We start from the raw sequence: 25,992 nt of genomic DNA on the forward strand, positions 1-25,992 counted from the left end.
TGATAAATTGAGTAGTGTTGCATTAGGGCTTGGGAAGTGTGGAAACAGCAATACCACATGTTTTCATATGATGTGGTGTCCTCCTTTTCTTCTGAAGTACACCTTTGCTCCTGACTCTGAGTAGGCAGGGCATTCTGGGGGTTCCAGAAGACAGCTTCTATCCCTGGAAATGATTTATGGAAGTCAGAACATACCCAACATTTAAAGAAAACAATTGGCAGTATTAAAATACTGTGTTTTATGGAAGTAGAAGGTTGTTTTAGTTCCTCTGGGAGGGGAAAAGAATTATTGCCTGGGTCCTTCAACGCAGTTTGAGAGCCACATAAATGTTTTCACAGTGACTTAGAACTGAATTAAAGCCAGAGCAAGAATGTTTTTGTACAGTAACGGATACTCTGTGCCAGAAAGTTGATTAATACTACATCTCTTCCCAAACATGATATATGTAACAACACGAGGTTTGCACTGGAATAACTGGCTCTGGTTCACAGTACTGGCAAGGTTCCCTTTTCTCCTTCTAAAAACAAAACTTCTCCCTTTCACTTCTATCTCCCCTGTCTTTTGCGGATGGTTTTATGAATGTGCACTCACTTGCTTTATGCAGTGCAAGCTCTGCAGCATGCAGCACACGGGTATGTGTATGGTCCATGCCTTCATCTCCTGGCCACTGGCACACTGCAGAAGGGTTCAGTACTCTGCAGTCCGTATTAAACCCCCTCGATTATCTCAAGTGTAAAGCATATCAGGTGCAAGAATAACCTTGGGCTTGGGAAACAAAGCTTTGTCCGTGGAGTCAATAGCTGACTGAACCATTCCAGTAATTCTGCTGCCTCCACAGTGAAAGCCTGATTATTGTACATATTATAAATTAGCTTCTGAATGGCTGGCTGGCTGTATCCTGTGAAGTGTTTGTGTGCAAATTAATTTGTAGGAATACTTTTGAAAATTGCTGAAAACACATTATGTTTATCACCCACTACAGTGTCAATTCCTGTAGTAAATGCTTAGTTAATCTGTAGTAATTGAGCACATCTGTGGCTTTACTTGACCAAAATTTTTTTTAGACGTTATTATAGCTGCACCTAATACAGGCACAATTTGCACAGTTTGCATTGGTTTGTGTAGGGATTCTTTATCACAGTTTCAAATGAGATACCTCAAAGTCCCAGTATGGGATCCTGGGTGAATATTGGTGCCTGGGGTCTGGTTCCCCTGATGCAGGGAACACTGATGCATCTGCGGGGATCATGCTTGCCATAAGGTTTTGCTCTGCTGCCGTAAATTATATCAGTGGTTTAAAAACCCCCAGTGCTTGTGAGTTTTGAATGTAGTGGTTCAGTTTCTTTGTATTTGATCATCACTGCTAACCAAAAGACCCACAAGAATTTCACTGTGGGACTCTTATTGTTTCAGTTTAATAATAATAATAGCTTTGGAGGACACAGCATTTTGAGAATAAGCATTCAGATGGATATGAGTATAATGATACTCATTTATTCTATCTGGAGTGTCTGAACACTAATAATTTACTTACACTTTTAATTATTTGTTAGCAGTGCTTCTTACCTTTAATTAAAAGCTATTCTGGAAATACAGAATTGGTTAAGATAGCATAAAATAATCATAATTCAAGACTACATATCATTTCTGCTTCAGGAATGCAGGTGTCACCACTAGTGTAGGTTGGACTTGGTTTTTTGTCGTTCTATCTTTTAATGAAATTATTGCTTCAAAGGTGAAACCTTTATTGACTACTCTTTAGCAAGGAACTAAAGTGACTGGGAACAGAACATTGGATCTTGGCACAGAGACTTATTTCTAACGTGGGACTTTGTCCTGGAACACGTCTGTCTGGGGTTCCTAAAGCACAACGTTCACCTTTCCTGATTTTCTGAGTGCATCAGAAATATTTAAGAGCTGGCAGACATGAAGGAGAATGCAATTTGCTGTGTAAGAAGGCACAAAAGAATTAGTAATCATTTCATTATTTAATCAGATTTGGTCTCAGTAATATTTAATGCAGAGTTTTGGGAGGTTATTGTTTTCTTTCCTTTGAGAAGTGGGTGTTGCTGGCTTATTATCAGTTCCTCTTCCAACAAGATGGGGAGGGGTGTGTCTTTTTTTTTGTTTTACAGTTTTTTTTTTGAACTGTCTTACTAGCTGTTGGGGCCAGTGTTTAATCCTGCATTGTACTAAATAAATTTATTGTCTAAATAACTTGCTTCAACATTTTTTGTGAGATAGGAGGAAAATCATAGTCTTGGGGATTCCTCCCCAAATGCTTGGCTCATGATAATATTTTGTAATTAATCAAGTTACCATTTTGATAGTTGTTCTCATAGTATGTTTGTGAATTTTTCAGAACTTATTATTGCAGAAAGGTTTTATGGCTGGATATAACAGTAATCTAAGTGTTGGAAGAAACAAATAGTGATTTTTTATAGAAACTGATACCATCTACTGTTTAACTACAAGACAGCGTGGCAAAAACTGTTTTGCATCTACATCTCTCTTTGTTGTGTTTTCAGACTTAAGCTTTTTAAGCTTTTCCTGTGAGACTGAACATTTTTTTCCTCCTTTCAAGAATCTTACAAATTAAGACAAAAGATAATTACTCAGAGGGTAAAACTGGCAGGGTTCCCACGACACTTAAATTTAATGAGCTGTTGCATATAAAATATACCTTGTCTCATGTTTGCTTTTTTTTTTTTTTTTTTTTTTTTTTGGTGAACCAGAGAAGTGCACAATTTGGCTTTTTGGCTGTGTTTTCTGTTTTAGTATTCTTCGGTTTTTAAAGTGGCAACTGATTACAGAAAATTAATCTCTCTGACTTGAATGTTTCCGTAGGAGCAGATCAGTATATACAATTTGCTCCCTTCAAAGGAGAATATCACTCTAAATGATAAAATACATATTAACAAAGCTGCCATTGGTTGTTTGTGCTATGTCTTATTAAAAATAAATAGTCGTGCTTTGTGCATCTGTAGCGCCTTCCATCTGATGTGAGAATTCCTTACAAAGGAGGATGAATGTATTGTCATGAACTTCCTGAGAGAGGTTGGCAATTATTATCAGTTCCATCACTGGAAATGAGACACAAAGGGTTATGTGATTTTCGCAGAAATCACTGAGAAATCCTTGGCTGGCCAGGGCAGCACCAGTTGCTCCTGAGCTGAGGAGTGACAGAACCTTGGGGAAATTTGTGGTGACTCCACTGCTGACAGCTTTTCTCTCATTCTTACTCCATTTATGCAAGTGGGAAGAAAGAAAGGAGGAAAAGCAATTACAGTATTTTCTTTTTTAAGTGATCTGCTTCAACACTTATGACTGGCTGAATATGATAAGTGACCTGAAAATGGAATTTGTCAATAGTTTGCTGGGGTTCTGACAACGGGAAGCTGAATAGCTGCTTGGGAAGGTTTGGAGTTCGGGTCTGCTCAAAAGCAGTTTAGCTGCCCCTCCTCTGTCCTGTGGGATTCTTGGGTTTTTGTTACTACTCTTACTGCTGCTCCTGCTGTTAATACTCTACATATGGAGAGACAGCTAAGCTTCACAACTTAGATAAGAAGGTATTTGTTGTAGTAATATCACCTTCAGTGACAAAAGAAGGCTTTCATTTCACAAAGAAACAGTAACTTCATGCATTTAGTTACCATTCCCAAACAGATGGTGTAGGTTGTGTGTAATAAATAAGATTTTCACATAGCTCTGCTATTAAGTGTTTATGAAGTTTCTTGTTTGCATCCTTTCCTAAACCATGTCAAAGAAAGACAGGGTAGAAATCAAGAGTGAAAGGCAGGAGGGCATTTGCCATTGTGGATGTTCGATCACCAGCCTTGTGGACCTCTGTCAAGTGCCACGCTGAAGAGGGGGCATCACTGCCATGAATTCAGCACGTTTTTGATTAACAAACAGAGAAATGTGATGTCATCTTTCGTTTGTTTGTTTTAGCTTCAGCTTTTCATGTTCCCTGACAACAGAAGAGCAGTGACTATTCTTAAATAAATTCAGCAGAGAGACAGGAGCAAAACTTGCTTGTATATATTCGCATATTTATTGTACAAAAAATAAAGGTTCCACACTTTCTTATCCTCGTTTAAAGGTTACAGTGCTCAGCATAAATCCCAGTGTTACTTCATGTCACAGGTTTCAAAATGGTTTTAGTATTTTCCTTTCTTTGCAGCAGTACCTTTTCCTATTTGCAGTTTGTCTGCTATAGGCAAACTGCTGTCAGTTTGATTCAGCAGTTTGGGTATTGATGAAAACAAAACATGCTTTTTCATGGAATGTTTCCTTTCTTCTACGTTGGTATAAAAATAAATCTTTTTTCTGTTTAGGTTATGTTTAGAATTCCCCCACTGCAAGAGCAAAAAAAGATAATTAAAACTGTCATAAGTAAAAATCAAACTCATAATTCTAAATCTGGGTCAGTCAAAACAGTAATATATGTTGTATATTTTAATTTGGATATTGAAGATAATGTGTGCTAACAAGCAGAGGAAATACTTCAGTAAATCTGTTCAGCTAAAGAAATATGCAAAATAGTGCTATTTCTATATTGATTTAACTTCAGTTGTAAGAAGGCATTCACTAAATATCCAACGCTGAGAGCAGAGAAAATTGTGATGTTTTGAATTAAGTGTTTGGTCTTGCATACTTTTTCTTTTCTTTTTTTCCCTTAATAACCTGATTTTCTCTTTTCTCAGTTTTCAATGGGTCCAGCAAATCATCGAAGGAGAAAGAACCTGCTCAGAAACACAAAAGCAAAGAGGCCACCCCAGGGAAGGAGAGGAACAGCGAACATAAGGCTGAGAGTCGAAAAGACCAGGCTGCTGCTAATCACCACGCTACTACAAACACTGGCTCCTCTACGAAAGGGCTCACGGCTAACAACCACCACACTCTTCACAGATCGGCTCAGGACTTAAGGAAACAGGTAACAGTTGTGCTCTGCTGTGGACACGTGGGAAACAAAGGCTTTTAAGGGTCTGAGCTCCTTTTTCCACTGTTTGGTATGGATCGAATGTGGCAATCCTTAAAAGCATGCTCTGGAGCAGCAGGGAGTTAATTTTCAGGGATAAAATTAAAAAGGAAAAAAGAAGAATAGATACATGGGAATTCAGTATGATAAAGTGTGCTTTTGCAACCTTTTTTTTTTTAATTATCTGGTGTATTCATATAAAAGAGTAAAGTTCACATTGCTGTTTATGAAACCTTTCTGGCTGGCACTTTGTGCTGGCAGCACATGGAAGAAGGAGCTGGTCTGTGTGGCTTATCTTGGAGACTCACTCGTGCTCTGGAGAGCCTGACATTGCACTCACATGCCTTGGTGTGCACATGGGCAGCACAAACATCAGAGTCTGGGAAAAATGTTTCACCTGATGCATAAAGGAGATTCCCCAAAATATAACCACCTGGTGGGAGTCATTTTTAGAGTTCCATGTTACTTGGTTGAAAGCTAGCAAAAAAATTCTTCAAGAGATTTGTTTCAAGCAAACTTGAATTCAGACCAGTCTTACAGTGCTTGTGACTGTCCTTCAAGCTGGGGCTGGATTAGCAGAGAACCATCACTAGGGCAGTGCAGAACAGAAAGCTTGCTGCACTTAAGCCTTTTGGGGATTTTAGGGTTTTGGGTTTTTTTTGGGGGGGGGATGTTGATTTGGTTGGTTTTTTTTATTGCTATTTGGGTTTTTTTCATTGTTGGCTTAGTTTTGGGGGGTTTTGGGTTTGTTTTTTTTGTTCTTGTTGGTTTAGTTTGGTTTTTGGTTTTTTTTTTAATTGGGATTTTTTGTTGGTTGGTTGGTTGTGTGTATCGCAGTAATGAGTTCTCAATGGGCTGGTTGGAGACCAGTCTTTACTTGCTGATACCTAAAGATTTTTCTTCTAAGTAGGCTGACCTGGTCTTCAGTCTAGCTGGAATTTCCATCATGTAGAGGGCTGTCAAGGCATTTAAATGGCATCTCCAAGTCACAGGCTTGGAAACTAAAAATGGCAAAAAGAAAAGCAGTGATGCTCTTGCTGAGGAAATCTTTAATGCTATGTGTTTCTGTGGTGGTTTAAGTTCTCCTGAAATGCTTCCATCGAATTTGTATCACCTTCTAAATCAGATTTGAGATCCTGGAGGCTATTCACAGTGTGTCTGTACCTCTGTAAAACTTCAGTTCTTTATTTCCATGCAATGGAAATTAATTACCATGGCAATTTCCCCTAAACTAGGCATCAGCGTGAATGTCTGCCTTCTATGGCATCCTTTTGGATTTCTTTTTTGTGATTGCCAGTATCTTGTGGTCTTTGCTGTGACATGCTCTGTCATGAGTTTATGGTGTTGAACAATTTTCCCAAAACATAAGAATGCAATTTTTAATTCTTTTAAGCTACTGGAACACTTGTGTGAAATGCTTTAAAGTTGTATCGTCAGAGTTTGGTTGGTTAAAAGTTTTGTGAAAAACTGCTGCCACTTCTGAAGGTAGTTCTGAAAGAAAAAGACAAGTGTAAAACAGTTTGTCCACAATCCAAGTGGTTTTGCTTCATAGAGTATTAAATGTATTTGATTGTGTGACATGCAATGGAGAAAAATTTAATGCAATACAATCAGCAGTCAGACCACATGGGCACATCAGCAAGAGTGATCCTCAGGCTTCAGAAAAGAAGGGGGGATTTAAGTCAAGATGATGTGGGTTTTCTCTATTTTTGTTTCTTCCTAAAAAAACAGTTAGACATCTAAATTTTCTTCTTCAACCCACAGTAGCGTAAGTACTTGCTTACAAATTTTAATGAAAATGTGACTCTAACTAATTAAAGATGGATTATGTATTTTGCCTTAGAGAAAGTCTTAGTTCTGTACAAAACCCTAGACTTACCAGTTATGGGACATTGCTAAATTTCTTGTTGTTGTCCTGAGTCTTTGACTTTTTCAGTATTTTCCAAAAGGAGATTTTTTTCCCAGGGTGTCAGCCACATGTTCTTCTTCCTTCCACTACATTTTTCCTCCTTGATCACTGCATTTGCATGATTTGTGTGTGCTTTTGTTTTGTTAAGTCTTACAGAAAATAAAGGGAGAACACTAGAAATTTCTAGAGATTTTCTTTTTTTCCTCTCTGTTTGTATTTTCTGTCTTTCTTCTTCTGGTTTTCCCTTGCACTTCTCAGAGGTTCCTTATCTCTTTTACTGTCTCCTTTGCCATCTTCAAAGTCTTCCTACTTTAAAGGGTTGTGAGCAAAGGAAATGTAGTTCAATGGGGCCCTCTCTTGGCCTAATATGGTAATTTACCTCTGCACAGCTCTTAATAAGCACAGAACTATTTTTATGAATGAATTCAAGATCAGTTGCATAACTTGGATTTGTTTGGGACCAAGACTGTTGTCAGCGTTGCTAATGTTGCTCTTATCACCGTGGTTGCTATCTAGCAGCTTGTTTATTTTTTGTGTATGGTTTTGGAGGCTGAATCCTAGGTGCTATGCAGAGGTGTGTCAGTAGATCTAAAAAACCAATTACTGCAAGACTGCTGTTCCTGGGGTTGTTTGTTTTTTTTTTAAGACAAGAAAATTTAAAATCTGTCATACCATAGTTCACTGCAGGGCAAGTGTTCAATAAAGGAGAGAAAAGAGTGGTCTAAAGACAATTATATGTCAGCAAAACTGGGAACATAGCTGAAAAGCAAAAATAAGATTATTCATATCCCTAGTTTCACCTTTGGCTCAAGACTTTGGATGATGTGAGGCCAATGTCAGTCACTTTATTCGTATTAGGAGACACACCTAGCTGATGAGTGAAAGGCTGTGGATGTTGTCCCCCTGGACTTCAGTAAAACCTTTGACACCACCTCCCACACAATTTTCCCAGAGAAACAGGCTGCTCATGGCTTGGATGGGTGTTAGCTAGGTTAAAAACTGTCTGGATGGCTGGGCCCAGAGGGTGGTGGCAAATGGAGTTACGTGCAGCTGGTCACCCATGGCATTCCCCAGGGCTCAGTGCTGGCACCAGTCCTGTTTAACATCTTCATCAATGGCCCTGGCAGGGGGATTGAGGACACCCTCAGTTCACACATGGCATCAAGCTGGGCAGGAATATCGATCTGCTGAGGGTAGAAAGGCTCTGCAGAGGGATCAGGAGAGGCAGGAAAGCTGCCCAGCAGCAGCCTGGGCTTGCTGATCGACAGTGGCTTAGCAAGAGCCAGCAGTGCCCAGGTGGCCAAAAGGCCAGTGTTATCCTGGCCTGGATCAGCAATGGTGTGGCCAGCAGGAGCAGGGCAGTGACTGTCCCCCTGTACTCAGCACTGGTGAGGCCACACGTATGGAATACTGGGTTTAGTTTTGGGCCCCTCACCACAAGGCATTGAGGAGCTGGAGCAGGTCCAGGGAAGGACAGCAGAGCTGGGGAAGGGTTTGGAGCACAGGTGTGGTGAGGAGTGCCAGAGGGAGCTGGGGGTGTTGAACCTGGAGAAAAGGAGGCTCAGAGGGCACCTTATCACTCACTCTCTACAGCTGCCTGAAAGAAGGGTGTAACCAGGTGGGGGTCAGCCTCTTCCTCTAGGTAACAAAAAATGGATCAGAGAAAATGGCCTCAAGTTTCACCATAGGATAGGTTTAGACTGGGTATTAGGGAAAATGTCTTTGCTGAAAATGAGGAGTCAAGTATTAGAACAGCTTGCCCAGGGATGATTGAGTCACCATCCCTGGAGGTATTTAACAGACCTGTTGGTGTGGCACTTAAGGACATGATTTAGTGGTAGGCTTGGCAGTGCTGCATTAATGGTTGGACTCCATGATAAGTTTGAGCAAATATTCAAAATACTGTGCTTACCGTCTAGGATTGGAGGTTCTGTCTTAAAGGTGATGGTGCTCATGACATGTTTTCCTTTGAACAGAAGCTGTAGGGATATTGCCTTTTTCCATGAGCACTTTACTGTGTTCTGTTCTCAGCCCTTGTGTCACAAGCCCTTGCTTTAGGAGTGCCCCACGTGGCCCTTTAGACTTCTGGTCACAACTTCCTCAGACAAAACCATCAGCAGGCTGGAGTGACAAGGTGCCTCCATGCAGCCTGACTGCTCACACTGAGGTTTTGTCTTGATTACACCTGACAGCACAGTAATACAGCTATAGCCTCCTGAAAACCTCCTGTAGTGGAGACTCCACAATGTCCATTGACAGCTTCTTCCAGTGTTTTCCTTTTCTACTAATGAGCAAGTTTTCCTAGTTGTACCTCAGATCATTGTAGACATTTAAAGGGATTTTTTTCCCCTGTGAATATGAAAAGAGCATTTACTGTTTCTTTTCAGAGGAGCTCCTTCTGCATCAGAATACTGTTAGAGTTGTCCCATGGTGATGTCTTTCAGAGAAGAACCAGCTCCCCAGGCTTTTTAGCAGCAGTCTTACTTTCCAAATACCTGAGCACTTTGTGCTCTTTTAGGCTTGCTCCCCTATCTAAATTTTTCTCACAGTATAGTCCCAGTGCTGGGTCCAGCTCTCCTTAGGAAAGCCTGTGCTCCTGCCCTTTGCTTTCAACATTCTTAATAGGTCTCAGAAAGTGATTTGTGTACTTTGTATTGCCATTGCATTTTGCAGCTCGCTGCGCTCCCCAAATGTTATTCTTCCCCTACATGTACACGATTTGTGCCTTCCAAATATAGCACTTCCTCTTACTGTAAAAATGTTCTGAAATAGGTTCTTCAGGAGTGCCTTTGATTTTGATCTTGTTCTGTGAATGATTACAGCTTCTTCCTTCCAGGTGTGTTTCGCTGCCAAATTTTACAATAATGAAAATACTCAGTAGAACCAAGGCAAATCCAAGTCCCTGCAGAAAGACATGTGAAATGCCCCCCCAGGACAATAGTGAACTATAACAGTGAAAACTTTTCTTGAGGATGACTTGATTTAGTCCCTTGTGAAGCCACTTTAGAGTAATTATGTCTGGGATGTGTCTCAGGAGTTTGATGGAATGTCCCAGGGGACAGTGACTGCAATCCTACTGAAGCGGAGGTGCTGCTTTACCTGCTCAGACAGGTGTCTGTTGGAAGATGATTTGATTTGATTGATTTGCTATTTTGGCAAAACCCTGGGTAGATTTTGTTGTTTTGCTTTTAATCTGATTTAATAATAATTTGTGTGTTTGCAAATTAACTGTTCGGTGATTTGTTCCAGTATTATTTTAGGATTTGAAATTAGATAGACTCACTGTCTGCCCTCAGCTTATTTCCAGGAGCCATGCCCTAAGTCATTCAGGTGCCTTCTATCTTACTGGGGTTTCTGTCCTAGCCTTTTTGCTGATTATGTTTTGTTCCTGATAAATATTCAGTCAGTGGCGCTTCTGGTGAAGGTTAATGCAAAAGAAGCATGAACACTTTAGTCAGGCTATTTGTTTTCCTTCCTTCTGTGCTGCTTTATCTCTTCTTTTGTTTGTTAGCTTGTATTTTTAAGATATTTATAATTTTTTTTCCCATTTTAGTCTCTTGCTAACTGAAGTTTCTTTAGCTCCGTGGCCTTTCTGATTTTAATATGTGCTTTTTCTTTTTCTATATAGTTACCCTTACTCACATAATTGTGTTACCACTTTTTTACTGTGATCATTTTCTAATTTTCCAGTCATTAGAGAACTTCGTGAACAGCCATAATGGTCTGTGCTTTATGCCTCTCCTCTGAATGGAAATTGCTTTGGTTTGGATTTTTTCAGGTGGATTTTTCTTTTGTTTTGTTTCTGAAGGTTTTTTGTTGTTTTGTTGGGTTTTTTTGAAGTCTGTTGTCCTTTCTCTACTGTTGTCACATCTTAGAAATGAAAACCCATTTCATGATCACTGTCACCCAGATTACCTTCCCTTTCCAGTTCTCAATCAATTCTTCTCTATTAGTCTAGGTGAAATCTGTAATCAATGTTCCTAGCTATTTATAAATCTAGGGATGTTCAACGTTTGTTGTGACTGCTGCAGGCAAGAGGCAGTGTCTCAGCAGCTCTCTACCCATGTCTATTCTGCAGCATGAAAAAGTGCTGTAAAAGTTAAATCCGGGCCTGCATTTCAAATACAGAGTACTACTTAAATTTCAAGGGAGGTGGGTAAATGCATTTCTGTTTGCAAGTGTCTGCTTTCCAGATGATACCTCATACATCTTTGAAAAGCTCAAGGTAAAAACTCATCAGTTAACAGGATTTTCCTTAAGTGTTTCTACCTTGCAAGCGCAGGAAGGACAAGAATATGGATGGTTTTTAAAAGATCATTACTCCTGCTCCAGTTTCTGGAGTACAGAGGAGAAAATGCATAAACACACTCACAAACACACACTTGTATGTGCTGTACTGTACTTGTATGCAGAATCTTCAGGTTCTAGTTCCCCTTCCATAAGTCACTGCATGCTAGACCACAGCACAGTCTTTTCAGCCTCTGTTTGATTCCTGTTTTATCTCATTGTATAAGTGACTGCAGTTTCTGCATTTATTTGAGAGAAGCTGCCATGCTTACTGATTTGGCAAGGATTTCAAAATCTCACAGGAGAAAGTATTACAACTCTGCAGAAAATGGTGTTATTCACCTGAGTGCTGATAAGGGATGATTGTACTGTATGCTTTCACTTTTGAGTACTTTTATCAATGTTTCTGACTTTTGGATGTGTTTTTCTGTGCTCACAGTCATTTAAGGAGGTGAGAAGTCAATGTTTAAAGTTCTGTAAATGCTGAATTTGTTTGAGTTTTGAACTTGAACTTTGGTTTTTTTTAGTAGTGAGGTTTAGCTTTTGCAGTGCTGAGCTGTCTCAATTCCCTTTGTAGATGGGGGTTGCTTTTGGTCCTTAACACATCTTGTAGTTAAAAAGCAAAATCTAATCTCATAACTGGGTTTAAATGTCTGACAGAAAGCAGCAGAGTCCAGCAATTCTAAGCTGCATTGCCAATACAATCTAATAGAATATGTGTCAGCAAAATTACCTAGATACCAAACTATTAAGAAAAAAATACATTGGACTACAGTATACATTTTTTTTACTTCAAATTACCAACTTCAGCAACAACATGCTGCCCAAGGTTTAATATGTATGACAGACTTTATCCTTCATGGCCATGCTGATCTGTTGGGTGCATAATGTGTTCCACATCTCTTTTTATATGTGTGCCTGGATAGAAGGTAAATTGATTTGAATCTCGGTGTGTTTTTTGCGAATGTGTAGATTCCAGTTAGAGCAGATAATACATGCTGCCTATTTTGTCTGCTAAGAAGTAGTGAAATGTGTGTGCACATAAAGGAGGTTGGGTGGGAGAGAGAAGAGAGTGTCTTGAGGGCCAGAAAAAGAGGTAATGAAGGTATTAGTTTGTAAATCAGACCGTCTGTGTTTCATAATTCCATAACAGCTTTCTGGTAGAAAAGGAAGGGAGTAGTGCAAGCAAGGGACCTCACCCTTCCTAATGCCAGAAGGCTTTGTACCCTCTGAAAGCAAGACTGGGGGATTTCTGGTAAATTTTAAAAAACCCCAATTTTTATTTTATTTGATTATTATAAATGCCTAGTCCCCTCTCTTGCATGTCTGCAAACCATTATATGAAGATTGTATGACAGGGCCAGGAGTCAAGACTGCAGAATATGGTTGTCCAGGAAATGGGAAATTTGGGCTGAGTGGTCATGTTATTAATTTACTTTTCTGTTTTGTGTTTCCTTCCTTCTGCTCCTCCTACAACACTTCTGGCATTTCAGGTTTCTAAAGTCAACGGGGTCACTCGAATGTCATCTCCGAGTGCAAATGCAGCCAGTGCCAAAAAGATGAGAGAAGTCAGACCTTCACCGTCCAAAACTGTGAAGTACACTGCAACAGTGACAAAGGGAACTGTCACATACACCAAAGCCAAGAAAGAACTGGTCAAGGAAACCAAACTAAATCACCACAAACCCAGTTCACCTGTCAACCACACAATCTCAGGGAAAATAGAAAGTAGCAATGCAAAAACCCGCAAACAGGTGCTATCCCTTGGAGCATCCAAGTCTAACAATACCGCTGTTAATGGTGTAAAAGTCAATGGCAAGTTGAACCAAAAGACATGCACTAAGGAGGTGGGGAGACAGTTGAGGGAGGGGCTGCGCAATTCGAAGAGGAGGCTGGAAGAGACGAATCACATAGACAAAATACAGTCGCCCACCAAGAGAATGAAAGGGGCCGTCAATTTGGCAGAAGCTGCCAGCAAAAAGGCAGCAGTAGAAAAGCCTTTGCTGAATGGACACCTTAGAAAGGAAGTGCCAGAGAAGAGTTTGGAAAGAAATAGGCCAAAAAGAGCCACTGCTGGAAAGAGTACGCCAGGGAAACAAGCACATGGCAAAACTGAAAATGCCTCCTGTGAAAATCGTTCTACCTCTCAAGCGGAGTCCTTGCACAAGCCACAAGACTCAATGGGAAAGCACGAAAAGGGCAGTAGTAAGTCTGGGTGGGGGATGCTGGGGGAGATTCCCATCCTTAGGCCCTCCACCAAGGAATTTCATGACCCACTGATATACATTGAGTCAGTCCGAGCTCAGGTAGAGAAGTATGGGATGTGCAGGGTGATTCCTCCTCCAGACTGGAGACCTGAGTGCAAGCTAAATGATGAAATGCGGTTTGTGACACAGATTCAGCACATACACAAGCTAGGCAGGCGCTGGGGACCCAACGTGCAGCGGCTGGCCTGTATCAAGAAGCACCTCAAATCTCAGGGCATTACCATGGATGAACTCCCACTCATAGGTAAGCACTGTGATTCCTTGGCCTTTTGCTGCTGCTTGTAAATGTCCGTATATTACTTTATGCTCTGTTTGCCTTAATGCTTAACCAAACCCCTGTTCAATTAACACTGCAGAGCTCTGAATCTCTCTCTTTTTTCCATTGGCCAGCCACGAGTCAGGTAGGTTGTCAGAGAGCTTTCCAGGGTGACTTTGTATTGCTTATTTTCCTCCCTGTTTGACCCAGGAGAAAAAAAAAATGCTCCCTGGGACTTTGTTCTGCAGCTTTCAGAATCTTCTTCTTTCCCTACTGTTTATTTATATGGGTAGTACCACTGTGTGTATTGATAGCCTTGTTTTAAAGGTTGTCTCAGAATATTTTCCGGACCTTTCCAAAGATGTTTTCCTAACAGGTTGCTGTGCTGTCAGGCTTTAATACATTTTTCTCCCCGCCTCTTCCTTTAAAAACATTTAACCAAAGGGGAGAGAAAATATCTCAGAACTGACTTGTGTTTGGGTACTCAGACACTTAAAATCACAAATTTGCAGTGACCTGCTGACATTTAACAACCATTAAGTGTCAAGAATAGGCAGTAAAATGTAGTTGATTGCAAAATGGAGGTTTCATTATTTCTCCCAGCAGGTGTCTGCCAGGGCTAATGCCTGAGTGAGAATCACTTATTTAACAGAATTCTTGGTTTATGGTCTGCTGTCAGATATGACACGTGACAAAAATGTGACAATAGTTTGTAAAAACATGACAACAGCAGCATACAAATGAACTATTGAATGAGCTACCTCCATCTCTACTGCCTTTGCAGCCACTGCATAGTAAGAAACCTCTGTTTTAAATTTTTGTTAGTTCTTCCCTTTGTTTTTGAGGTGTTTTGAGTCAGGAGCTCACACAACCTGCATGCTACAACTCGAGGCTAGAGTTTTGCCTTTGAGGCATTATGCAACCCGAGGCAGCTCTTGGCACTGGTTGGATTAAAGGACACGCTTTTCTGTTTAAACGATTCACAACACTTCCTTCCCCCCGCCTTCTCCTTTTTAAACTTTATTTTATATCACATATGGTAAGTGAGGGAAAATGCATAAAAGCACACAAAATAATTGCAGATTTTATGGTGAACTGATGCAGGCACAGCAGAGAAATAACAAAATTTTAAGAAGGAGGAACGAGGGGTTAGCGCTTTGTTGCAATAGCCATGCAAAAATGTTCAAGGAAATCTGAAAATTAAAATCACTCAAGCAGCAATAAGTGAACATTTTGTATGCCTAATGTATGCAATGGTTGTATGCTAATAGAAGAGAATAATGAATTACATTTACATTGGCAAGAGAGAGAAGAAAATGTGCAAGACAGCTCGATTAACGCTCCTGGAACAATGTTAACTTTTTAATGAAATACCTTAACTCGGCATTAAGATGGCATTACTGTTAATTATTTGTATTATTTAAGCACCTAAGAGCCTAATGAATAGGCAAGGATTCTATTCTGCTGGGTGCCATGTAACCAGAGCAAACAGTGGTCTCTTAAAATTTGCATCCTATGTATCCTTTCTGCAGTTAATTTCCTACCTATCCTGTGTTTAAAATCAAAAACAAAATGGAGAATAGAAGCTGGAGATCATCAGTGCACAAAGAGGAAAAATCTGTTGGTCCTATCAGGAAACATATAAAATAATCTGTGGTGATAAATGCATGCTTATTTAAGTAGACATGCATACCCAGCCCTTCTCTCTGGGCCAAATCACACTTCCATTGAAGTAAGTGGGGCTTTTGCCAATGGCTTGTGGTAGTGCCAGCATTTGGTATTTAATGCATACCTGAAGATTTAAGATTTTCTTTTTTAAAATGAGCTTGCTCACTAAGCAGTTTAAAAGTATTCCTAACTTAGGGAAATTAAGGCAATTAAAAAAAAATAAAGTTAAACACTGCTTCTGCAGATCTCCCTTTTAAGCCATTTTGCTATAGGTACTTTTAAAGAACTCCTTTTTTGTTGTTGTTGGGTTTTTTCCCTTCTTTTTGTTTTTTCCCTTTCAAGGAAAGTTTAAGCAGCAAGCTTAGGTCAATCCTGGAAAACATCAGTCTGAGATATAAATGCTTCCAAAAGTTATGACTCTGTGAAATGGAATTATAATTGAGAGCATTTTGCAAACCTTAGCTGTAGGCTCTGGTTGAATGAAGTGCTACTCGAGCTCTAATATTGCAGAGTGATTATGAGTGATCATTCCATGATGCAGGAGAAAATTGAATTTTCAACAGTGCTGAAACTCGGACCTTAAACTGGAGTGTGTGCTGGAGAAAACATATGATGGTAAATCTGGGCCACACTTCTTTCCAAGTTAGGAGTATGTTACCCAACTTTATGTAGATTGCTGAATCTGTTGGCATGGAAATCTACCTTGAGTTACACCTTCAGCTAATTTGTGGCCTGCGTGTAGAAACCACTGACCAAAAAAGTAACAGAAGCCATCTTGAAAGTTATGTTTATATTATGTTATGTATGGAAGATTAAAGAGGAAAGAAAGAAAGAAAAGAAAGAAAGAAAACTTTCCAAACTCAGTTTTTCTCCCAGTGGTGTTTACTTTTCCTCAGCTTCAAGACCTTTTTAAAATCTCCCCCACCCCATTCCCAAATGTACTGAATAGGATAAATCTGCTGCCTTGTGGTCCTGCCTCCATCCTTACCATATTCTACTCAAAGCCTTATGCTCGGTTTTGTCTGCAGCCAAGCACCTTTGCCTTGTGCTGTGTGGGCAGTGTAAATGTCAGCAGCCTCTGGTGCTGCTCTGCCTCAGCCAGAGCCATTGTCCCAAAATGTTGCACACAGGTTTACCCTTCTGAGCCTCCCTCGTCACTGGATTGGCACAAGTGGTGGAAGAGGGGAAGGCAGAGGGAGGAAGGAAGACTGGAATCACCAATGAAGCATCTGAGATGCAGCACAGGGTAGCTGTAGCACAAGCCTGCTTGTGCTAGCAGGCGAGATGAGTTAAGCTGTGCATCCTCCAGTAAATATTTACCATAATGCTGCTTCTTGCCCTCCTCTGTTGCAATAGCATTTCTGAGTGCTCTGAAATGGCTATGGCATAATGGTTCTTTACTTTTCTCAAAGAAAAAGGCAAAGGGGAGACAGTGTGGCGGCAGAGATGTTGATGCTGGTTTTGTATTAATTCTCTTTTTTCCTTGAACAGTGCCCTGTTGAATTGTAGGTGGTCTTCGGGCCATTTCTTCACTCTTTCCACTGATGATTTATTTCTGTGCTTTCAGAGTATTTATGATGTTTCTTTTATTGTTCCTCATCCATTTGGCTGCTTTTTATGCTGCAGTTTGTATAATCCTTTCTTATTTTTCTTTTTCTTTTTTTTTTTTTTTTTGACTGGAGTGTGAAATGTGCTAGTCATCTTAAAACATACAAAACCATAATGGAGTATAAAATATGGATACTGGATGGCCTCAGTCTGGAAGAATAATGTGTCTGGAACTCTTTATGCAGTTGCAGGCTCCAATTCCAAACAACCCCTTGCCTCTGTTTGGTTTTTATACAGAATTTTATTACCTGCAGTGAAATTAATAATGTTACTGTGCACCTTTTAAATACTAACTTCATTCAAGGTGGTGTGCAGATATTACATAATTGTCATTTCACCTCCAGAAAGGATAGGTATTTGTCTTTCTGATGGCCAGTACCCCAGTTTGACACTGGTTTTGTTTTATTCCTGTATGAACCAGATGTGGGACTGGTGGTGGGTAGGGGTGTGTGGGCTTTTACAGAGCTGGGCAACTCTCATCTGCCCAGCTACTGGGTAATGACCAGGGCACAGATGCATGTCAAGGAGATAGCTTGGGGTGTCTTCTGTCCCTGGAGAGGAGAAGGGCTTGAAACTCAAGGAGGAGAACAAACTGAATCGTAGGGAAGGCTGTGGCAAGTAGCCGGCTATAGCCCGTGAATGAATTAAGCTGGCAAAGCAGTGGTGCGTGCCTCTCTTTAGCAGGAGGCATACAAGGGAGGGACAATTCTGCTCTGGTGCCCAGGTGCCTGGAGCTGTCATGTCCCCCGTGTGCCCAGCCTGGTAGCACATTTGACACGAGCTGCCCACAGCTTTCCTAATATTCTCCTGTGTTTCCCTTTCCCTTCCTCTGCTGCCTGGCACGTGCGGACCCCAGGAGGCTGCGAGCTCGACCTGGCCTGCTTCGTCCAGCTGATCAACGAGATGGGGGGGATGCAGCAAGTGACTGACCTCAAGAAATGGAACAAGCTGGCAGACATGCTGCGCATCCCCAAAACTGCACAGGACAGGCTGGCCAAGCTACAAGAAGCCTACTGCCAGTACTTGCTCTCCTATGACTCCCTCTCCCCCGAGGAGCACAAGAAACTGGAGAAGGAGGTCTTGCTGGAAAAGGAAATCCTGGAGAAGAGGAAAGGACCTTTGGAGGGACATTCAGAGAATGCCTACAAGTTCCATTCCTTGCCCCGGTTTGAGCCCAAAAATGGACTCATCAATGGCGTGGTTCACAAAAATGGCTTCCGCAACAAGTTAAAAGAGGTCGATGTCCCACTGAAGACGGGCAGGCGGCGGCTCTTTGCTCAGGAAAAGGAGACCACGAAGGAGGACGAGGAGGAGGAGGAGGAGGGAGTTCTTAGCGACTTACACAAGTGTATATACAAGGTAAGGAGGCAGGCTCTAGCCAGCCTGTTTTGTCTGTTTTGTTTTTGTAGAGCCGATGGTGCTGTTGTGTGGGTGGTGTCTGGGTGCACAGCCAGCTGTCTCTGGGGAGCTGATGGGTTGCAGTGGCATCCCAGAGGCTGCAGTTATCATGGCCAGGCAGTCTGGTGGCTTTATGCTGATATTCCTGGCTCTCACGGGATGTCTGGAAAAGCTGGGAGGCAATACTGTCGTAACAAGATGCACTGGGCTCTGCCCCCCTTCATCTCCTCGGGAGAGGTTCCCTGAATATCTCTGCCCAATTATCCTTGCAGACACAGATTTTATTTTCATTTTCTAGTGACATTTAAGGTAATGTTCTGCTTTCTCATTCCTGCTTCTTGCAAATCTCTGGTTGAGTGAAGTAGTGCTGCACATCAAAACGAGCATCACTAGAAATCCCACTACATTTAGAAAGGGCAAATTGAAATGCAAACAATATTTTCATCCACAATGCCAGACTTTGCTCAGCACTAGCAGTCACATGGACGCTTAGTCCTCCACATATCAAGTACATCCATTTATAAAGGAATGCTGACTCTTTCAGTGTATTTTATTTGGCAGCCTCCTGCTCTGGAGCAGGACTTGGCACTGCAACTCACAGTGCAATTTTGAGTTGTGTTGAATGGCATAGCTGCACTCTGAGGGAAATACAGCATCTAGTGTCCGTGCCCAGTAAAAGAATATGCTGTTCTTCCCCTTCCAATCTCACTTCCATCACCAGGAAATTAAGCCAGATAGCCCAAAATGACATTGTTAAGCTATTTAGGGACTGCATGAGCTCACTTTTGGGCTTTAAAAGCTTGCTTCAGTTTTCTTTTGCAGCCTGCTATGATTTGTCAGCCCAAAGATTCCTTTTCTTGGGGACTCTGGCCTCAATCCCACCTTTGAAAAGCAATCTCTTTGCCGTGCTGTCCTTGGAGAGAAGCTTATCTAATGACAGCAACTTTTGTCAAGTTTTGTGAATTAGCATTTCTGCGCTTAATATCCCGTGCTTAATGGTGGTTAAATGAAAAACTTGATACACCTTACCCTAACTGCTGCATGAACAACCTCAAACATAGTGAGGGAATGCCTCTTTCTTCTTTTCCAGTGCAAGTCCCACTTCAAAGTTCAGTAGCTACAAAGTCACTCAAAAAGCAAGATTGGGATTTGTGAGAAGTATCCTAATTGGATTAGGAAGTAAAAAAAAGCAACAGAGCGAAAGTGTAGCTGGTAAACCAGTCTGAGTCTGCTGAGTACCAGGCCTTTACCCCAAAAGGCAGAGAACTCCCAGAATTTCTGCTTGGTCACCAAAAAAAGCACTGGCAGTACCGGCAGCCATCAGACCCTGTCTGAGTCAGATGATACCAGATAGAAATGCTTTTGTCCTGAGCATGGAGGCTGTTAGAGAGGAACATCACTGAGCCCATGGGCCAGGGCTCTCCCCACCAGCCAAAGCAGCTGCAGCTCATGGAGCCACTCAGAGAATGCCTTGGATTGTCCACTGTGGTACCAGCAGCTTCCCAGACACTGAGGTTTGCCTGTTTTGATCCCATCCCACGTTCTCTGTAGTGCAGAGACTCGGAGCTGCTGTCACAGGTGATGGACTGGGGAGAAGGCAGGGGGAAGCAAATCTCTGGTGGATTTCTGGAGAGATCCCTGCAGTGGAGCGCCCTGTGGGATGCCTGGGCAGCCTGAGTGCAGAGAGAGGAATGAAGCTTCATTTTCACAGCACTCAGGGTAAAGCCCTGAAGGAGGACTGATGCATTAATACTGGTTATGTCACTTTGAGCAAGCCTCAAGACACAGAAATTATGCCTAAAGCTTGATGCACCAGGGCAGCCCACAAGATGTAAAATTGCTGTAGTTCATCACTAGGCTTTAAAAGACTGAGGGGAAGGTGGTGCTGGCATCAGTTGTAAGCAGAGAATGCTTTGTGGCATTTAATGAAACAAGCCTTCTAATCCTGTATGCGAGGATGGGGGAGTGTTCTTTACCTAACAACATGTTCCTGAGAAAATTCGAATTTCATAAACAGAACCTGGCCTCGTGTTACATTTTCCACAGATGATGGGATTGTAATGGTTCCTTTTGAAAGTACATTTCTAATTCCAATTAGAAACGAAAAAGACATATAAAACAAGCAAAAAAACCCCACCCAACAAACCCATGTCTGTGAAAAATGCCCAGTTCGATATCTTGAGGGCTGGAGGGAGCACATGTAATCATATGGCTGTAGTCTAGTTTAGACCATAAAGTCTGTTCTTAAGACTATGAAGAGGTCATACATTTAGGGTTTCTCACAGTAATTTCTGCAGTCAGCACGTGCTTGAGCTGTTTTTAGCAAGAGACATCCAGTCTTCCAGGAGCAGTTACCACCATATCACATGTCAAGGTTAGAGTAAATCTCCTTTGTGTTAGGCTGCCTTTCTGCCAGGACTCCCAAATTATTTTCAGTGTCTCTCCTTCCCAGACTGTGAGGACTGCTGTGCTTTTAAGTGTGTGCTGCAGGCTGCTGTGCTTGCTTGCTTTACTCCTAAATAAGTGGCTTTTCTGCCTGATGATTAAAATATTGTCATTTCTAAATGTGTGAAGTAGCTGCTGACATCAAAGCAGGATCTGATGCAAGATTTTCACTCTTCTTTCCCCAATTTTAGCTCTGAAAATATTTTAAAAATCTTTACTGGTGCTGTCTGAAAGCAGCATTTGTTTCCATTGAGAACAAACTGAAGGCGTATTAGCAGACCCATTAGAGGGACACACAGAAGAAATCACAATGCGAGTTTTGCCTGCCCTCCCATAAAACTGTCATGGAAATCCTATGCTGAGCTCTCTTCACCCAGGGACTTGGCATTTTCATACTCCATGTAATAGGAGCCCCTCCTTCCCACCTGTGGCTATTGTGAAATCTCTGGTTTCAGCTCATATTCATGTTTGCTTTAATGTCTTTAACATTCATAGCGTTGCAGTGTCCTCTCTGCCTTCCTGCCAGGCCTGGTGATGGTGGTGATACTCCCCTGGGTTGGCTCTCATGGCCCCTGCATCAGATGTGAGAAGAATCAGGGGAGGAAATAGGAATTTCTTTTCTTAAATCTTCCTCTCTTCTTGTCCCAGCAACAGAACTTGAAGCTCCTAGGACAGTTGTTGAACTGCTGAGATACTTTTCAGAGTGTTGGAAAGGGTATTTTGCTCCTCAGCAATTCATTTTGTGTTCTGGTTAGAATGCTCCATTAAAGCATTTTAAATTATTTTCTGTGTTGGCATCAGAAAACGCTACAAGATTCCTCAGATTAAAGAAAACAACCTAACAGCATAAGCAGACAACAAAATCCCCTCAGCCATTTAATTTGTTTTACAGTTTTTAGGAGACTAAAAAGATACCAAATTCTTGGCAGAGGAAGAAGCGGGTATATGCAATTTTAAAGGCTTAAAGTGTTCCCGTTTTCCACTTTCTTTTTCTTCCTTGCTGTATAATTCTATTTTCTTTCTTGTCTGTCTGAAAAATGGAAAGACATGGCTAATCTTGGAAGATGAGGCTTTAATTTAGTTTTTCTGCATAGGATGAGAGGAAGAGGCAAGTGACTGGAGGGAGGCAGCAGCTGCAGGGTTGGTTGCCCCCGGTGGAGGCTGTGACTTGGTGCGGGCCCTGCGCTTTACGAGAGGTTTTGTTGTAAAAGGCTGCCTCAATAAACCATTCACGAGGGCATTAAAAGATGAAGGAAATTGCTTATTGGATCACAGAGAATCCAGCTCTGAAGTTTATGGGAATCAGAGTGCCTTAGGCCCTGGGCATTTCACAAACTTTTTTTTTGTTAAAGCTAATTATGCAGCATTCAGTTTTAAAAGTGACAGCGTTACAACTGTATGAGCAGAGTGATAGACTTGGCCTCTGGGGGAAAGCTGCTTTTATAGTTCTTTCTAGTTTACTCTTGGACATAGTTATTAAATAAATTAAACACAAGAAAAGGCTGAGGTGGTTTGGCAGATCTGTTTCATAATTGAAAAACTAGAAAGGTAACAGTGCAAATAATAAAACTCATTTATGCAGAGTTTTTTAAGCCTGTGGTTGCTCAGATGATCAGTCAGGGGGCACAGTGGGAAGGAGCAGTGGATCTGGTGAGGGTGCAAAGACGTTTTGTGCTCCATGTTTGCAGAGCACTGCTGGTCTCTGCCTGCAGCACTGCCCTCAGACCTCATATGGAGCCTGCCAGCTCTCATGGCATGCAGCTTCCCAGGGACTTCCTTCTGCCCTGGAGTAGAGGAGGCGACACAGATGTTCCTGTCTGGGCACACCACGATGGCAGGGCTGAAAGGTGCAAGTGGGTTCTTGTGCTTTTGTCTCCAGAGCCATCAGAAAATGCTTCCCAGAGCTTCTGGTGGTGTAGGTGTGCAGGAAAGCAGATCCCTTTGGGAAACTTTGGGGTAGCTCAAGCAGAAAACCAAGTCAGAGCCTCTTCTTGTAGAGCTCCTGCAGCAGTGCCAAGAAAGAATGTACTTATTCAGCAATTTTACTGTGTTTTACTTTTCCTAACCTTGTAATAAAGGTCTTGGCTCCTTGGCATTTGAACTGCTTTTATTGAATTGAACATAGTAGTTTTTGAAAGCAAGTGATTACAGTAATCCTGGCAAACTCTACTTTTTGTGACCTTCTTCTACCACATACAGCATTTGATGCTGAGCATTTCTGTCAATTTTCTAAGTCTTTTTCACCTGCTCCTTGTATATAAAGAGCATGGCCACTCGGTCCCTGGATAATGGATTGGATTGGGCTGGCTGCTTGCTGGGTTCTTTGCAGCCTGTGCTAGGAAGCTGGGCCACGTCCATCCTCTGTATTTATCAAACACTGAACGTTGTGCTGGACAAAGCAGCATTCCTTCTGGGAACATTCAGTTGGCCTTTTTACCTGGTGGGTTTGGGAAGTCCATGTGATTTGCTTTCTGTATCTTCTGAGGTATTTGTTCTCAGCAACAAAATGAGCTTTAGACCCCTACCTCTTCTGGAGACTTTGTCCTCTTTTCCTCTGTTGTCATCTAGGATCAAGCCTGTAAGGAAAAGAGTGAGGACATGGGCGAATGTAGGCATGTATTTTCATTTTCACTTTTAATTTTTTTTTTCCACAGGGTAGGTCTGTTTCTTTAACAACCTTCTACCGAACAGCAAGAAACATCATGAACATGTGCTTCACAAAGGAGCCTACAGTAGCTGAAGTAGAGGTGAGGCCAGCTCAGGGGGTGGTAAAGGCTTTTATTTCAGGGCACTCAGTGTGGGGATTCAGGGTAGTTGACTTTTAAGCGTTTCTGTAATCAGTTTAAGGCTGTCTAGTTTGGAATTTTAAAGAAATGGTTAAATAGACATGGTGCTGATTCTTCCTTTCTAAAATTTTTTTTGAACATTTTTAATGAAGATGTTGATGAACTGAGGAAGAGAAAGAATTCTTAATCTGACATGTGCTGAAAAACAGAAACCAAGAGGATCTAAATTTTGCCTGCCTTATTGCTGCTTTTAATTCTTTACATTTTTTTAAGCAATATTTTATGTTGAATTACATTGAGGTCATGAAAGCCTTGTAAATTTCTGGGGTTTATATTTTAATGACATACCTTGTTCAGCGAATTAAAAATGCATTCCTGCTTTCTCTTACCACAGCAAGAATACTGGCGGATAGTGGAACAGAAAGATTGCCATGTAGCAGTGCATTGTGGAAAAGTAGATACCAACACCCACGGGAGTGGTTTTCCCGTGGGAAAATCGGAACCATTTTCAAGGTAAGATCCCCAAATCTGTCCTCGTTGTTGCCTCACTCCTGAGCAGAGCCCAGCAGGGCACAGGGAGTGTTGGCATTGGGAATGTGCACTGACTGTCTCTCCCTCTGTGTCACCCCTCAAACAGGCATGGGTGGAACCTCACAGTCCTTCCTAATAATACAGGATCCATCCTGCGACATCTTGGTGCTGTGCCTGGTAAGCAAATCCCTTCTCTGTGTTTTCAGCCAGTGTCAATGTCCTCTGAATGTGGTGCTGTGAGCACCAAATGCTCTGCCTGGCCCCCCTGCTCCCCAGTGACTGAGCAGAAGTGCAGTTGTGTGTAGCAGATGGTATTTAAAGGGTGAAGGCAGCCATGCAGATTAAGGATTAATGAATTGTTTGAGACCCTGTTCCTGGGAGGAACCAGTTGTACCTGCAGTGTCCCTTGCTGGTCTTGCCAGGCTATCAGTGTTCCTTCGTTTTAGGACAGAGCTGTGCAATTTCCACACTTGAAAAATGTAGTCTGTAGCCTGGGAGAAGCAGCACACACATTTTCTAAATGAATTAACACAAATTCTCCAGCTGCCTATACACCATTGCAGTTTATTGGTAAGAAACACTGAAAGCACAGTGGAATCTCCTGTTGAGATCAGGTGTGGAGCCTGAGCAAACCAGCTGGAAAACAGGATGCCTATTGAAAACATGTTGACAACATGAAGCAGCCTCCTCTCATCCATGGCAGTGATCTTGAGTTATGAGCATTTGTAAATTCTCCTAAGAATAAAAGTTTTATACAGCTGTTAGAAAACAAACGTTTTCAAGGGCACTGCAATTGGCTGGTAGATATTTTCTTAGTGGAAAATGCTGAATTTGTTAAATTACTCCCTGTGAATTATTCACTCTGATAGGGAGACATAAAACTTCAAGGGTCAGCTTACAGGGAGAATAAGATTTTTGATTTAAATGCCCTCTCAGACTGTCTTTTACTGAACAAACTGAAGTTATTCAAAACTCATTTTTCAATCTCTTTGTTTTAGGAGTGACAATTCCTTGGCTAAATATTGGCATGGTCTTTTCTACCTCATGCTGGTCTCGAGACCAAAATCACCTTCCATACATTGACTACTTACACACTGGTGCTGATTGCATTTGGTAGGTATTCCTGCTGTGGCTGCCTATAGGCTGGTGTCTGTAGCAACTTATGTAATACTTTTGCATGAGGGAATCTCACCTAGAGGGTCCTTGTGTGTGTGTGTCTGGGGCAGGGAGGGATGTTCCAGTTTTAATGGGAAAATGTGGCATAAACTTAGGAAATGAAAACCCCTTTCCTGGAAGAAAAGTTTCACCTGGTTTTCTGTGGTCTATTCTTGTGTCTTGATGTCCTCATGGTGGCAGTGGCATCATGAACTGCTCTTTATGCACATGCAAAGTGTGTTCTCACACATCTCTCTGATGATGCTGATCCACCTGTCACTGGGAAAGCACATGGCTCAACAAAAAGGATTTGAAATCTGGAGAAAACCATTAAAGCAGGATCTTCTCTCTCTCTAAATGTGTTAAGTTGAAGAAATGTTCTGTATGTGATCCTTTCAAGGGGTAAAGGTAACTGCTGGATTATGCTGCAGATCTGGGAGTTTGTCAGTTTCTGTCATGGGCATTTCATGGCTCTTCTCCCTATTCTGTGAATCAGGAATCTGTAATCTTTTATAATAGTATACTATTAAGACAAATCGCTGAGCAAGCCACGTTGTCCTCAGCCTTAGGTAGTCTGTTTCTCTCTAAAACATTAATCTAGTCTTAAATGGCAGTAAATTCCAAAGAAGGTATTCAAGAACCCCCTAATTAAGTTCTGAGGCCACTCTTCACTCTGTGTGTCAAAACATGTGACTCTTGGG

At 41.6% G+C, this 25,992-nt stretch overlaps 1 protein-coding gene across 2 annotated transcripts in view; it reads left to right on the forward strand.

Annotated features, from left to right (window-relative positions):
• JARID2 (jumonji and AT-rich interaction domain containing 2) overlaps positions 1-25,992 on the forward strand; it is a 207,218-nt gene that overhangs the window by 167,660 nt on the left and 13,566 nt on the right. For both annotated transcript variants that reach the window (XM_014878218.2, XM_088169073.1), the window contains exons 6-12: positions 4,707-4,936; positions 12,671-13,688; positions 17,833-18,335; positions 23,474-23,566; positions 24,000-24,118; positions 24,243-24,313; positions 25,135-25,249. In XM_014878218.2, the coding sequence (XP_014733704.1) occupies positions 4,707-4,936; positions 12,671-13,688; positions 17,833-18,335; positions 23,474-23,566; positions 24,000-24,118; positions 24,243-24,313; positions 25,135-25,249 (2,149 nt within the window). The remainder of the gene's footprint in view (positions 1-4,706; positions 4,937-12,670; positions 13,689-17,832; positions 18,336-23,473; positions 23,567-23,999; positions 24,119-24,242; positions 24,314-25,134; positions 25,250-25,992) is intronic.

Source organism: Sturnus vulgaris, chromosome 1, assembly GCF_052056855.1.
Source record: "Sturnus vulgaris isolate bStuVul1 chromosome 1, bStuVul1.hap1, whole genome shotgun sequence".
Taxonomy (NCBI): Eukaryota; Metazoa; Chordata; class Aves; order Passeriformes; family Sturnidae; genus Sturnus; species Sturnus vulgaris.